This window comes from Aotus nancymaae, unplaced genomic scaffold (genome assembly GCF_030222135.1).
Source record: "Aotus nancymaae isolate 86718 unplaced genomic scaffold, 86718_ANA_hifiasm-v0.15.2.pri h1tg000040l, whole genome shotgun sequence".
NCBI classification, from domain to species: domain Eukaryota; kingdom Metazoa; phylum Chordata; class Mammalia; order Primates; family Aotidae; genus Aotus; species Aotus nancymaae.
Genome location: NW_026988454.1, coordinates 123,947,588 through 123,960,706, shown reverse-complemented (window position 1 = coordinate 123,960,706; position 13,119 = coordinate 123,947,588). Strand labels below are relative to the sequence as shown.

Below are 13,119 nucleotides of genomic sequence, written 5' to 3'. Positions count from 1 at the left end.
AATAACACAGTATAACAACTATTTACATGGTGTTTATATTGTATTATAAGTAATCTAGAGAAGATTAAAGTACAGTTGACCCTTGAACAACATGGGTTTCAATTGTGCCGGTCCACTATGCGCACATTTCCTTCTGCCTCTGCTCTGCCATCCCTGAAACTGCAAGACCAGCCCCCAACTCCTCCTCTGTCTCCTCCTCCTCTGCCTACTGAGTGTGGAGACAAGGATGAAGACTTTGATGATCCACTTCCACTTAAGGAAGAGAAACTTTTTTTTTTTTTTTTTTTTTTAAGATGGGGTTTCACCATGTTGGTCAGGCTGGTCTTGAACTCCCAACCTCAGGTGATCCGCCTGCCTTGGCCTCCAAAGTGCTTGGATTACAGGCATGAGCCACCACGCCCGGCCGAGAAACTATTTTCTCTTCCATATGATTTTCTTAATACTTTCTTTTCTCTACTTTATTGTAAGGATACCATATATAATACATAAAACTTGCAAAATATGTGTTAATCATCTGTCATTGTTATCAGTAAGACTTCTGGCCAGCAGGAGGCTTTTACTAGCTAAGTTTTGAGGAAGTCAGAAGTTAGAAAATTTTCAACTGTAATGGGGGTCAGCACCCAAGCCCTATGTTGTTCAAGGGTCAGATGTATATGGGAGGGGGTATGTAGGTTATATGCAAATACTATGCCATTTTATATAAGGGACTTGAGCATCTGTGGAATTTGGTATCCTTGAGGGTTCCTGGAACCAATCTCCCTTGGATACCAAGAGACAGACTATATAGTACTTGTCTCTCTGTTGAAAATTAAGCAGCAGTTACTTTCAAACCAAGAAAGCTAAATAGGCAAAATCCTTCTTAAGATTTTCCTTCCTCATTTAATCACAGTATAATTCTTTATCAGAGTTTCCTCTGACTAGATCTGATGTGATGTCTTTCTCATTCCATTAAACATTGGCAGAGAAAGCAGGGGTCTGGTGAGAACCTGGAATGGGGGGAATGGCAGCTCTGCGTGGGGATATCCACACTAGATTATGTTCTCAAGAAAAAGCATACTAGAAAAAAAATCTGCTTTGTTGGCCCTTTATGAAGGACCTTAATTAGAAGTCACTCTTAACTCCTGGGGTGGGAAGGGTTTCCAGCTTGGCACGGCACCTCCTCCTGCTGCTAATGAGCATGCTCTCCTTGCAAGGACTTGCTGCTTCTGACAGCTAAAGTTGCATGTAAAAGTTACTTCTCTTCACCTCTCCCTCCATATTTAACCGTTACTGCCCAAGTTCAGAGTATGCAAGTAGACGTTCGGTGTTTTTGGGAAATTGGCAGTGCTTCAGGGTAACGGAATGATATTTGTGAGCAAAAGTAAATTCAAAGTTGAATTTATTCAAATATGGGCAGTAGATGTTTCCTTTAATGTCAACCATGTTTGGATCTTTTTTTTTCCCTGATAGTCTTTTTCTAATTGACATAAACTTATAAATGAATAGTTGAATTATATAGTTTATTACCATGTCATTAGAACCCCTACCCTGGACATCTGTTTCTCTTATTTAAGCAACTCACCCCATGGCACAAGGTTTCGTTAAGTAATTAGCACAGGAAGTGTAAATTTCTTATGCAAGTGAGGATGATCCTCTAGGTTACTATTTATTTCATTAGCTTTTCAGTAAAACACTAAGTTGACTTGTGAGAAAATGTCAAAGAATGGTTCACCTCTCCAAGAAATTGCATGTATATAGTCACCTTTCTGGGGAATAGCATGTGGAGGATGGTGAGCAGTTTTGGAAGCTTATTTACCTTCCTTCTTTGTGGGAGGGAGCATTAGAGAGGATCTAACAGATCATCAACTAGGTAAGAGTAAGTGGGCATATTCCAGAATTTCAAAGGTGTGGATCTCTTACTTGGGAATAGGTTCTTGATTCTAAAACATAGCACATTCTGCTAGACATTTCTTCTGCCTTAGTTTAGAATCACCTAGGACTGCTTCCTGTGGCTCAGACTTTCTATACATGGATGCTTTTGGTCATAGACTTGTACAGATGCTGGGACATTGATTGTCAGAGGACTGACGAGGGCTCAATGGTGTTCTTTTAGGATGGCCAGTACATTGTATCCAGAAGCTGTGGTAGCATCAGAAACCTCCTTTAGGACTCACTGTTCAAGAATATTCAATGCCTGCTGCCTTCAGAACAAATAATTCATTGTCTTCATATGAATGTGGAATAGATCAAGGAAAATCTCAACATGGGACCATGTAGACATTCCTTAGTGTTGCTATTGAATGCCCATTGGTCAGATGAGATGGGGAATTAAGAGAAAAAGAAGTCAAGACTGGATAGGCCTCCTAACTTTGCAGGGAGGGGGGTCTCATCAAAGTGGGTGGGTTGTTTGGTGGTGACTGATGATTGTGATATGATGTAAATATGAATTCCTCAGCCATAGTATCATATATTTTAAAAAGTATTTTCTTTACGTATCTAACTCCCTTACTTATTTGGACATAGTTAGCTGAAGGATAACATTGCCACACTGAAATTCTTTTTGTTTTTTCTTTATTTTTTCCCCCAGCTTCATTGCCACACTGAAATTAAATTGTCTTCTTACAGCAAAGGTTTGTTTTAGAAATGGAGGTGGGTGCTTTGCAGACAGATAGTATGTTTGCCAGTTTGGGACAGAGTCATGTAGAAAGAGCTCTAAATGTGAACTCTGCATATTCAGACACAGTGATGTGAAAGAAAGGGGCTCAGGGTCTGAGCAGTCTTTTGTTACCTTACAGATATGCTGGCATTCTGCCAAGGCCCTCCAGATGTTAACCATATTAATAATGAAAAGGCCTCAACTGCTTCCCCATCTTGCGCTGACACGTGCCTTCTAGTGGGAGTAACTTCCTATAAGGATGCTTTGAATTTAGAACTTTGTCTCAGAAAAAAACATTTTTGTTACAGTTTTTACTCTAGAATTTTCTTGTTACCCCCCCCCAAAAATGTCTAAATAGGGTTATTAATACAAATAGAGCCATTACTAATTTGTGTAAAGGGACCCCCACCCCGAGAGCAGTGTGGCTCATACGAGGTGAATTTCTTTACGCTGACTGCTTTGTAATGATTTACATTTAAATTGTTGCTTGTTGCTCTTGTAGAAGAAGGGAGAGAGCCTGCCCTGTGTGTGGCCACCTTAGTCACCACACTGACTGGGTCTAGACGGCTTTACTCAGCAGAGCTGGGAAATAGGCTGAACTTGCTTTCAATTGTTTTCATCAGAGGCCTTATTTAGTTGGTTTGTGTTGGGGCACAATGTCATAATGGACTGGACGAATTAAATGAGATGAAAAATGAAGTCTGTAGTTGCTAAGAATGGTGCAGGGCCTCCATATGCCAGTACAGCGCAGCGAGGCTGGGGGACCAAGATGGTCACTGGACTGTCTTGGGTGAAGTGCTGTGTCTGCCTCACACACAGGGAGGCTAGGAAGAGGTATATGGACAGCATTGACTAAAATACATCCTATGGGCTGTGGCTTCTCAGTAGAGCCACTTTAATTAGAACATTAGAACTGCCTAGAAGACAAATTCATTCATTCAGGAAATACTTATTGAGCCATAGGCATGGAGGGCACATCAGTGAACAAAGCAGGTGAAATGTTCTGCCCTCTTGGAGTTTACATTCTTTTAGGGCATAATGTTAAAGGTAAGTGCTATGGAAGAATAAAAGACAGGGAAACAAAGGAGGGCAAGTGCTAGGAATGTGGATTTGATGACCTAGAAGTGATGATCAGGGAAAAAACCTTCAATGAAAATGTGACTTTGGAGCAAAGATACGAAAGAGATAAGATCCCATGTAGATCTAGGTGAAGAGTGTTTCCCACAGAGGGAACAGAAGGTACAAAGTCCCACAGGTAGGAGACAGTAATAGTATAGATAAGCAAGGAAGGAAAGCAGCAGGAGCTGGGTGGGGGGCAAGTCATGCAGGGCATTCAAGAGTCAAACTAAGTATCTGGACTTTTACTTTGGGAAGGGAAGCTATTAGAGGGTTTTAAGCAGGGAAGTAACATGATTCTAACTTGATTTTTTGTTGTTGTTTTTTCAAATGGAGTCTTGCTGTCGCCAGGCTGGAGTGCAGTGGCACAATCTCAGCTCACTGCATCCTCTGCCTCCCGGGTTCATATGATTCTCCTGCCTCAGCCTCCTGAGTAGCTGGGACTACAGGCATGTGCCACCACATCTGACTAATTTTTTGTATTTTTTTAGTAGAGACGGGGTTTCACTGTGTTAGCCAGGATGGTCTCAATCTCCTGACCTCGTGATCCGCCTGCCTCGGCCTCCCAAAGTGTTGAGGTTACAGGCATAAGCCACCGTGCCTGACCAATTCTAACTTGATTTTTAACAGAGTCATGTGGCTGCTATGTGGATAATAGACTGTAGAGACAAGGGAGTGAGCAGAGAGACAGTTAAGAGGCTCTTGTATGCTTGATGAGTTGGTGATGGCTTAGACCAAGGTGGGGGTGACAGGGGTGAGAAGGTGTGGCATCTGGATTATTTTGAAGAAGACTGTTTAGGAGATTCCCTTCTAGAGGTAATTTAGCACAAACAACTTTGGAACTTGGTAAGAGATACATCCTGAGTATGCAGGCAGCTATTTCAGGAATACAGAGCCCCGAAGAGCTGCCCAGTTTTTTGAAGGCAAGAGTCATTTACAGCCTTGTCTGTGATAAGAACTTTATTGCATCTTAATTATTTTTTTCAGATTATTCAAGACACAGTTGTCACACAGTACACCTCCTTCCACCTGCCATTTTGGCTTCACCTCAAGGTGGAGTGCCCAGTGCTGCTCCTGCACCACCCCATGGTGGAGATCGTGGGGCAGCTTTCTTGTGCACAGCAGGGATGCCCCTTCATTCACTCTGAATCAAGTTGAACTAATTGTCAGTATTATAACTGACTTTTGTGTCTTTAAGAGTAGAAACTTGAGTAATTTACTGTAAAAGATTACAGATCACTCATCAAACACTGGCTTTGGGAACGGAGTCGTGAAAGCATGGTGATACAGAGATACATTAGACGTAGTCCCATCTCTAAAGAATTACAGTTTACTTGAGGGCAAGTGAATACCCGAGAAAAGATACTTAAACAATACAAGCAGTAAGCATCTAGGTCCCAGCAAGGGGATACAAAGACAGGACCCCATTTTTAGCTGGAATGGTCTCCTCATAGAATCTCAGCTATTTTTAAAAACAACATAGAACTGATTTTTTGTTGAGCCACCCGCACCCTCCTCTCCAGCTCAGGCCTAGCTTGTTAGAAGTCAGCACTAAAGGTATATGCTTTTATGGTTTGTACAGTATAATCCAAGCAAGTCAGAGCTGGTTCACATGGGTCTGGTTCCTTCCTGGACAAGGGCAGTAGCCGGTCAGGAGAATGCCTGGAAATACATTAATCAGCTGTGCTTGCCAGGCCAAGCACTAATCCTGATCCCCAAATATGTTGTTTTGGTCAGATTCACAGTCTGAGAATGAGGCTTCACCCGTAAAACGGCCACGACTACTGGAGAACACGGAACGATCCGAGGAAACCAGTCGATCTAAACAGAAGAGTCGACGTCGGTGCTTCCAGTGCCAAACCAAACTGGAACTGGTGCAGCAGGAATTGGGATCGTGTCGCTGTGGTAAGCATCTCCCCCAGTGGCACGATGGGGAGACTATATCCTTAACACCTTGACCTAGCTTTGGAAATTAAGTGGCTGAAGTCTTTCATTCTTCTGAGTTTTCATTCTACTGTAGGTTTGCTACAGTAGCGCATGCTATATAGGTTTGGGGCTTGAGAAATCGGAAGTACGGGATGTTTGCTTCTAAACACCCTTTATTCTCACACGTGCAGAAAAGACAAAAGCACCCCCCTCTTCTTATGCATATCTCCTTAGAGCTGCATCTCACTGCTTAGTGCTTTCAGCTTCTCCCCACCACTTATTACTCTGGTTTTTTTCTCACTTATGACTTTAGAAGTTTAGCAAACAAGCAAAATTCTGGAATATATACCATAAAATTCAGATATTAAGTTAATTTTGAATGTGCTTCTTACTGTTTATGATAAATGGAAGATTTCTTCTCCATATCCCTGTTAAATTAAGCTTTGCTTAGAAAATTTCTTTTGAACCTTAGTTCATCAAATCAGTTAATACCTTGAAATAGCCCCCCTTTTTTTCTCCTGGGCTAAATCCATCCTCCTGTCTCTCTGCCTCACAAAATGCTGGGATTACAGGTGTGAGCCACCATACCCAGTCTGAAATAGCTTTACAGTAACCTTTCCTTCTGTATTCTGTAGTGTAATACCACCTTTTAGAATTGCTGCACAGGGATGGCCTACCTGCAGTGGAACAAAACTTAAGTCAACCCTTTCTCTCTTCTTGACCACGTGTATCATGACACATAGGAACAAAATTGTATAGCGGCATTATTTTAGGCTGATTTATAGTTTTCCTGTACTTGTTTTTATTTCCTGCTTTTAAAACATAATAATATAAAACTGAGGACCAATTCAGCTGTCATCAGGCTAACTTTGAGACCTGACTCTAGCCTCTGAGAATCCTATTTCTTTCTTTCTGAGAAGTCAGCTTTAGAAGCCCCCTTTCATTTCTGGGACAGTGAAGATATCCTACAAGTACTGTTGCTGGCAGTCAGGACTAAATAGTTCACTCAGCAGTTATCAAGCAACAGTCACTGGAAGTTCACTGTCTGCTGAAGCAGCAGCCTTTGCTGCTACGGTTCTCAATTATCTGCCCTATTGGAAATGAGAAGGAAGAGAGAGGATATTAGCTTATCATAAAAACTGAGTCATGGCACACACACACACACAAAAAAACCTAAGTCGGAGCTGTTGTTCCTGTCATGACCAGATATTTGTTTGTTATATATTCTGGTGTATGTGGTACTCCACAAGATTGGAAGTACGTATTCAACTGCAGAAACCGGAACCAGCGTGGGGAATCCAGATGTTACCAGATAAGGTTTTTCGGGCGTTTTGGTTATAGGGTTGTGTTTTTGGGAAACTGTAAAGAGGGTTAGGATAGGTGGTGGGAACAGAGGCTGACAGCAGTTTTCAGACTTCAGTTGTGTTGATGCATGCAGTATGACGCAGGTGAGTTCAGAACCTTATTCTTAGGCTATTTTGATCAACCCTGCCAGGCAATTTTAAATTCTTGGTGATGTAGCACAGGGACGCTGTGGTTGGTTGAGGAAACTCTGGACTCTGTTGGCTAACCAGCTTCGCCCCACACTCAAGAGGCTGTCTCATCTTTTGTGATCTGCAAATTCTTGCTTTGGTCATGTGAACTCTTGGGGAATTTGAGCAGTTCAGTCTGTTACCAGTGTTGTGAGCCTACCTGGTCATTTTAGCTATTGCTTTTGTAACATAGGCCTTTGGTTGTTCCTCAGTTAGAATTGTGGGATTTTCCTGAACCTTCTGTTCTTGTTTCCTCCTTGAAAGTAACTGAATCCTGGGATATTACACAGGATTTGCCTTAGCGGATCAAGCAATTGGTCTGTCAAGTATACTGTCTTGCCCCTGGCAGTGGCTAATGCTTCCTTCTCCTTGTCAGGCAAACAAGAGATTTCACAATTTAGCACTGAGATCTAAAGACATTGTAACCAGAACTCCCAGTTTACCCTTCAGCTTTGACTCAAACTACCTAATTTCCTAAGGTCTTAGCACCCAGCTGAAAAAAACACAATAATATATGTTAGATGACTTCACATTCACCCAAGTAAAGCCAACTTGTCTAATCTCCGGTAAATATAGATTACTCTGCCATGTCTTCACCTTTGTGAGCAGGAGGCTGGGGGTTTGCTGCAATATGCATCCTTTTTAAATGTTCTAACATGTAATCTCTCTTGGCTTGTGCCCAATCCTGAGAGTTTGCTTATAGGGAGATTTGACTTTTTCTGTTGGAAAGGAAAGCCCTGAGCTTACTGCAGTCTCAACAAGATGTAACTTTCCTAGAGACAGTTGGGCATTCAGTTTGACCCACTGAGAGCATTACACTTAAGTGCCCAGAAAAATGACTGAGTCAACTGCCACCTTTCGAAAGATGAAGGGCAACAGTGGGAACATGCCATTAAAAAAAGTCTGGGACTGTCTTTGACAAATAGCTCTTGTGTTTCTCCTGCCTGCTTGGATATCTCTAGGAAAGGGTGAGTTGTACAGTTATTTCCTTGAGGATGCATGGATGTTAGAGAGACGTTTAACTGCCCTGAAAGGTTTTAGAGAGGGGATAACACAGTAATTTACTATTGAAAGTGAAGACTCAAGAAGGTAGTTTGAGCTCAAACAGAACACTTCTTCACTGCAGAAAATCTTTTTATACATATATATTTGCAATCTTTTCTTCCATTCGCCTTCCATTCTGTACAGGTTATTAACTGCTGACAAGAAATTCACATCTCATAAATAATGCTTAAGAGCCATTGCTATATAAATTGAATGTGTTATGAATTGTGATGGGCCTTTTTGTAGCATTCGATGCCTAGAGCAGGAAGAACAGAGGATGTCATTTTCATTAATTTCTAATGAGGTGCCAATTAAAGGCAGGGAAGATGCTCCAAAGGGAAGAGTGGCCAAGCTCCCCTGAATCCTTTGCCCCAGGGCTGTCATCTAAACACTGCCAGTGAAGCCTTCTCTAAAAATTCCATTAAATTACAGTCTCATCGAGAGCACACACAGACACATTCAGCTTCCCTTTGATCTTCAAAAGAGCAATTTGTAAGGCGAATTCTGAGCCTTCTCACATAAGGAACAGCTAGAGGTGATAGGAATTGTTAATTGCCAGGATACTCTATCGGCTTTCAATAAGGAGGAATTTTGAAGAGGAGTTCTCCTCTGCCTCACTGTGACTAGATAACCTTTAAATCAACAGAACCAAAGTAACAACCTTTTCCTATGAAATCTTTCAGGGTGCCAATTAGAAAACTCATGTGGTTGCCAGGCTGGAAGGGTATCCTGCATCCTAGAGCATCTGCAGTAGTTTAACTTCTTAAGATAGAAAACAATTGCCTGAAAATGGATCTATTTGTTTCATTTTCTACTAAGTAGGCAAATTGATCACCTCATTCTCATTGCAGGAGTCTTCTCCCCTGAATTGCCACTTAGAGGATGTTCTACTGAAATCTGGCCATCTTCATCAAATCTGGGCTACGTCACAGCCACCAAAATGCTGTCTTCTCTAAGTAGATCTTGCATGATACACGTAGCTTGGCTTCTTTTTTTCATTTTTGGGAACAGAGTCTCACTCTGTCGACCAGGCTGGAGAGCAGTGGCATGATCTCAGCTCACTGCAACCTCTGCCTCCCGGTTTCCTGCCTCAGCCTCCTGAGTAGCTGGGACTACAGGCGCATGCCACCATGCCCAGCTAAATTTTTTATATTTTAGTAGAGATGGGGTTTTACCATGTTGCACAGGCTGGTCTCGAACTCCTGAGCTCAGGCAATCTGCCTGTCTTGGCCTCTAAAAGTGCTGGGATTATGGGCGTGAGGCACCCTGCCCAGCCTTCTTGGCTTCTTAATCACTGCACAATGCTTTCTAGAAATGCAGAACTAATTTTTAAATACCATTCAAAGAGCGTGTATAAGTTTTAACATTTTCAATTGATGGTGCCTTAACAAACTAAGTGGATAATGCTCCCTTTGGGGACAGTAGTGCTTTTACTAACCTCCAGAGTAATCTGACATCCTTTATTGTTTTCAAAGTAAGTTTTCTATTCACTTTAGAAACCTGAAGTGATGTGTTAGCTGAGGTCTTTGGAGTAGTTGATCATTTCCAAGTGCCTCAGTGGTTATTGCTGCCTTATCATTCATTGTCACACCATATGGAGAAAGCATTTTCTTAGGTTTTTGCGGGGGAATATAGCAGCTAGAAATGTAGAATCTAAGAACTTACAGTCTAGATCTGTAGTTTCAAACTTTAGTAGGGGCCTGGTGTGGTGGCTCATGCCTGTAATCCCAACACTTTGGGAGGCTAAAGTGAAAGGATCCCTTGAGGCCAGGAGTTCAAGACCAGCTTGTTTCCCGTCTCTATTTTTTGTAGAGATGGGCAACATAGCAAGACCTTGTCTCAATGAAAAATTATTGCCAGGCGAGATGGTGTACACCTGTAGTCCCAGCTACTTGGGAAGCCAAGGTGGATGGCTTTGAGCCCAGGAGTTCGAGGCTGCCAGGAGTCTACCACTGCACTCCAGCGTGGGCGACAGAGAAAGACCATGTCTCTTAAAAACTAAAAAAAACAGGCCGGGCGCGGTGGCTCAAGCCTGTAATCCCAGCACTTTGGGAGGCCGAGGCGGGTGGATCACGAGGTCAAGAGATCGAGACCATCCTGGTCAACATGGTGAAACCCCGTCTCTACTAATACAAAAAATTAGCTGGGCATGGTGGCGCGTGCCTGTAATCCCAGCTACTCAGGAGGCTGAGGCAGGAGAATTGCCTGAACCCAGGAGGCGGAGGTTGCGGTGAGCCGAGATCGCGCCATTGCACTCCAGCCTGGGTAACGAGCGAAACGCCGTCTCAAAAAAAAAAAAAAAAAAAAAAAAAAAAAAACTAAAAAAACAAACAAAAAATCAAAAAACAAAACTTGAGTGAACATCAGAATCTACCTGGAGGGCAAGTTAAAATACAGATTGTTGGGACCCATCCCCAGAAGTTCTCATTTGGTAGAACAAGTTCCCAGGGAATGTTTTCATAGCCTTTCTGTTTTTTTATGATATTGACATTTTTAAAGAATACAACCTTCTATCCCTCCCCTCACCTATTTTTTTAATAGAAAACTCCTTATTTTGGGCTTTAATAGAGCACTCATTATTCTGATATTTCTTCATAATTAGATTCAGTCTATGAATTCTCAGCCAAAATACTACATAAATAATCATGTGTCCTTCTCAGGGTTTTATGGGAGGCACAGATGTCCATCAGCCCTCATTGTTGATGTTAATTTTGATACACCCACCTAGTCAAGATATTACCTGGTTTCTCCACTGTGTAGTTACTATTTTTCCCCTTGCACCTATAAAGCAGTCTGTGGGAAAACACTTTAAGACCAAGTAAATACTCTGCTCCTCGTGAAAAATTTCCCCTAGATTCATCATCCATTGATGATTCTTGCGTAAGCCAGTCTCTGCTAGGAGGGTTGCGAAATGATGATTTACTATTTGGCACTCAGCATTCTTCTCTAAGTGAAGCCACCTCTCTCCCCCATTTATTTATCTGTTACTGGTATGGACTCATGAGCTCTTATCTTTTTTAACGGTTTATGATTTATTACAGTACAATTGTTCCCTGGTATCTGCAGGGGATCGACTCCAGAGCCTCCCATTGATACCAGTTTTAAGGATGCTTAGGTCCCAATGCTGTAGCATTGCACATAACCTGTGTACATCCTCTCATATACTGTGTCATCTCTAGATTACCTATAATACCTAATACAATGTAAATGCTATGCAGATTGTTATGTACTATGTTGTTTAGGGAATAATGACAAAAAGAAAAAAATCCGTATACGCATCAGTGTGCACACAACCATCATAAGCCTAACTACCTTTTCAGTCCATGGTTGTTGAATGTGGAACCCATGGATATGGACAACCAAGTGGACTTAATTATTTTGGTGCTCAGATTGTCCGAGATTTAGCCAGTGGAAGTTATTTTCTGCTTGCTCCTGTGTTCTTGTGACATACTTCCCATCTTTTTTCAGTGATGGGGGGAAGGGTTGAGAACTTTTCCTTATTCTTTGGCATAACAGCATGTGTGCCTAAATTTCCCCAATCCTGGAATCAGCCATTTCTCCAAGGACCCCTCAAGATGATTTTAATATGCACTCAAGTAGGGATTTGCTGGGCCCAAGAGGAAGGCGTACATAAAACAACTGACACCTGGAACAGCCCACCATAAGCGTTTACCAAGGTAAAAGCCTATATTATAGTGATATGGAGAAGGAAAGATTAATTCCAACTCAAGATTCTGGACAAGGTTCTACAACTGGGGCTTTAAAGGAAAGTTGGGACTCAGATGTGGGGAAAGGGGATGCTTGGGCAAAGCTGGTGTTTAGGAGATGGCCTCTGTTCAACTGGATGAAGTCTTGGAGTCAAGTGAGGGCAGACTGCTAGAAAGGGAGGAAAAGGATTCCAGATTCCAGGCTGAGGAGTTTGGATGTTGGTTTATAGTGAGAAGGCATCAATAGTTTTAAATATGGTCAACATGATCTAATCTGACTTTTAGAAAAATTAAACATGTCAGAAAGCCATGGAGGTTGTTCAATCTTTTTAAGGCGGTGATCTAGAGAGAATGTGAACTGATTGAGTGGAAAGGAATGTGCATGTGTCAAACTGTTGCTGCCACTGCAGGGGACTGCACAATGAAAAACAGTGATACCATACCCAAGGTCTACAGTGGGGCAGGGAGCTGCAGTGATTAGGAAGCATATTGGGGACATGAGATTACCAGGCTGATCTGTTTCACCAGCATCAGAAATCAGCCCATATCTCTCTGCCTTAATTTTAATTCTCATCCAAGTGTGAACCTGTCAGGAACATTTGGCATTCTGTCCTATGTCTCTAAAAGAAAGCGAGGCAATATGTTCTTATAAAAAGCCTTATTCTGTTTACAGTGTTCTAGACTAGATTGACCAGAAAAACCCTGCTATGCAGAGAAACACCTGAAATCTTTTATTATGACCAAAACTGATTTGAATGGTGAAGTGTTATCATTATTGCCATTGAGTGGAGAGTCCATGCTCTACAGTGAGTTACAGGGAGAGAGCATGGTTAAGCAAAAGACTCCAGCCATTAGGAACTCCTATTTTTATGCTGAGTCTGGGTGATAAAAGATTAAAGCTTCTCCAGTACTCCTAAGACAGCAACAATTGGGGTGTGTGTTACCTGTAACTCAAGAGAAGGGGGTGTCCCGTCCATCCCCCCAAAAGGAAAAAAAATCCACAACCTTTTAATGGGAGTTATTACATATGTGAGAGCTAAGGGTAATTAGATATCTTGAGGCAAATTCTGAGAAAATTTTCTTCCTTTGCTATACTCTTCCCTTCACTCTCACTGTGCTTTTACCTAAACATAAGTATGCTATCTGTATTCCCAATTTA

At 42.0% G+C, this 13,119-nt stretch overlaps 1 protein-coding gene across 2 annotated transcripts in view; it reads left to right on the top strand.

Annotated features, from left to right (window-relative positions):
* ZFAND3 (zinc finger AN1-type containing 3) overlaps positions 1-13,119 on the top strand; it is a 336,913-nt gene that overhangs the window by 294,165 nt on the left and 29,629 nt on the right. For both annotated transcript variants that reach the window (XM_021665509.2, XM_021665508.2), the window contains one exon: positions 5,489-5,656. In XM_021665509.2, coding sequence (XP_021521184.1) covers positions 5,489-5,656 — 168 coding nt within the window. The remainder of the gene's footprint in view (positions 1-5,488; positions 5,657-13,119) is intronic.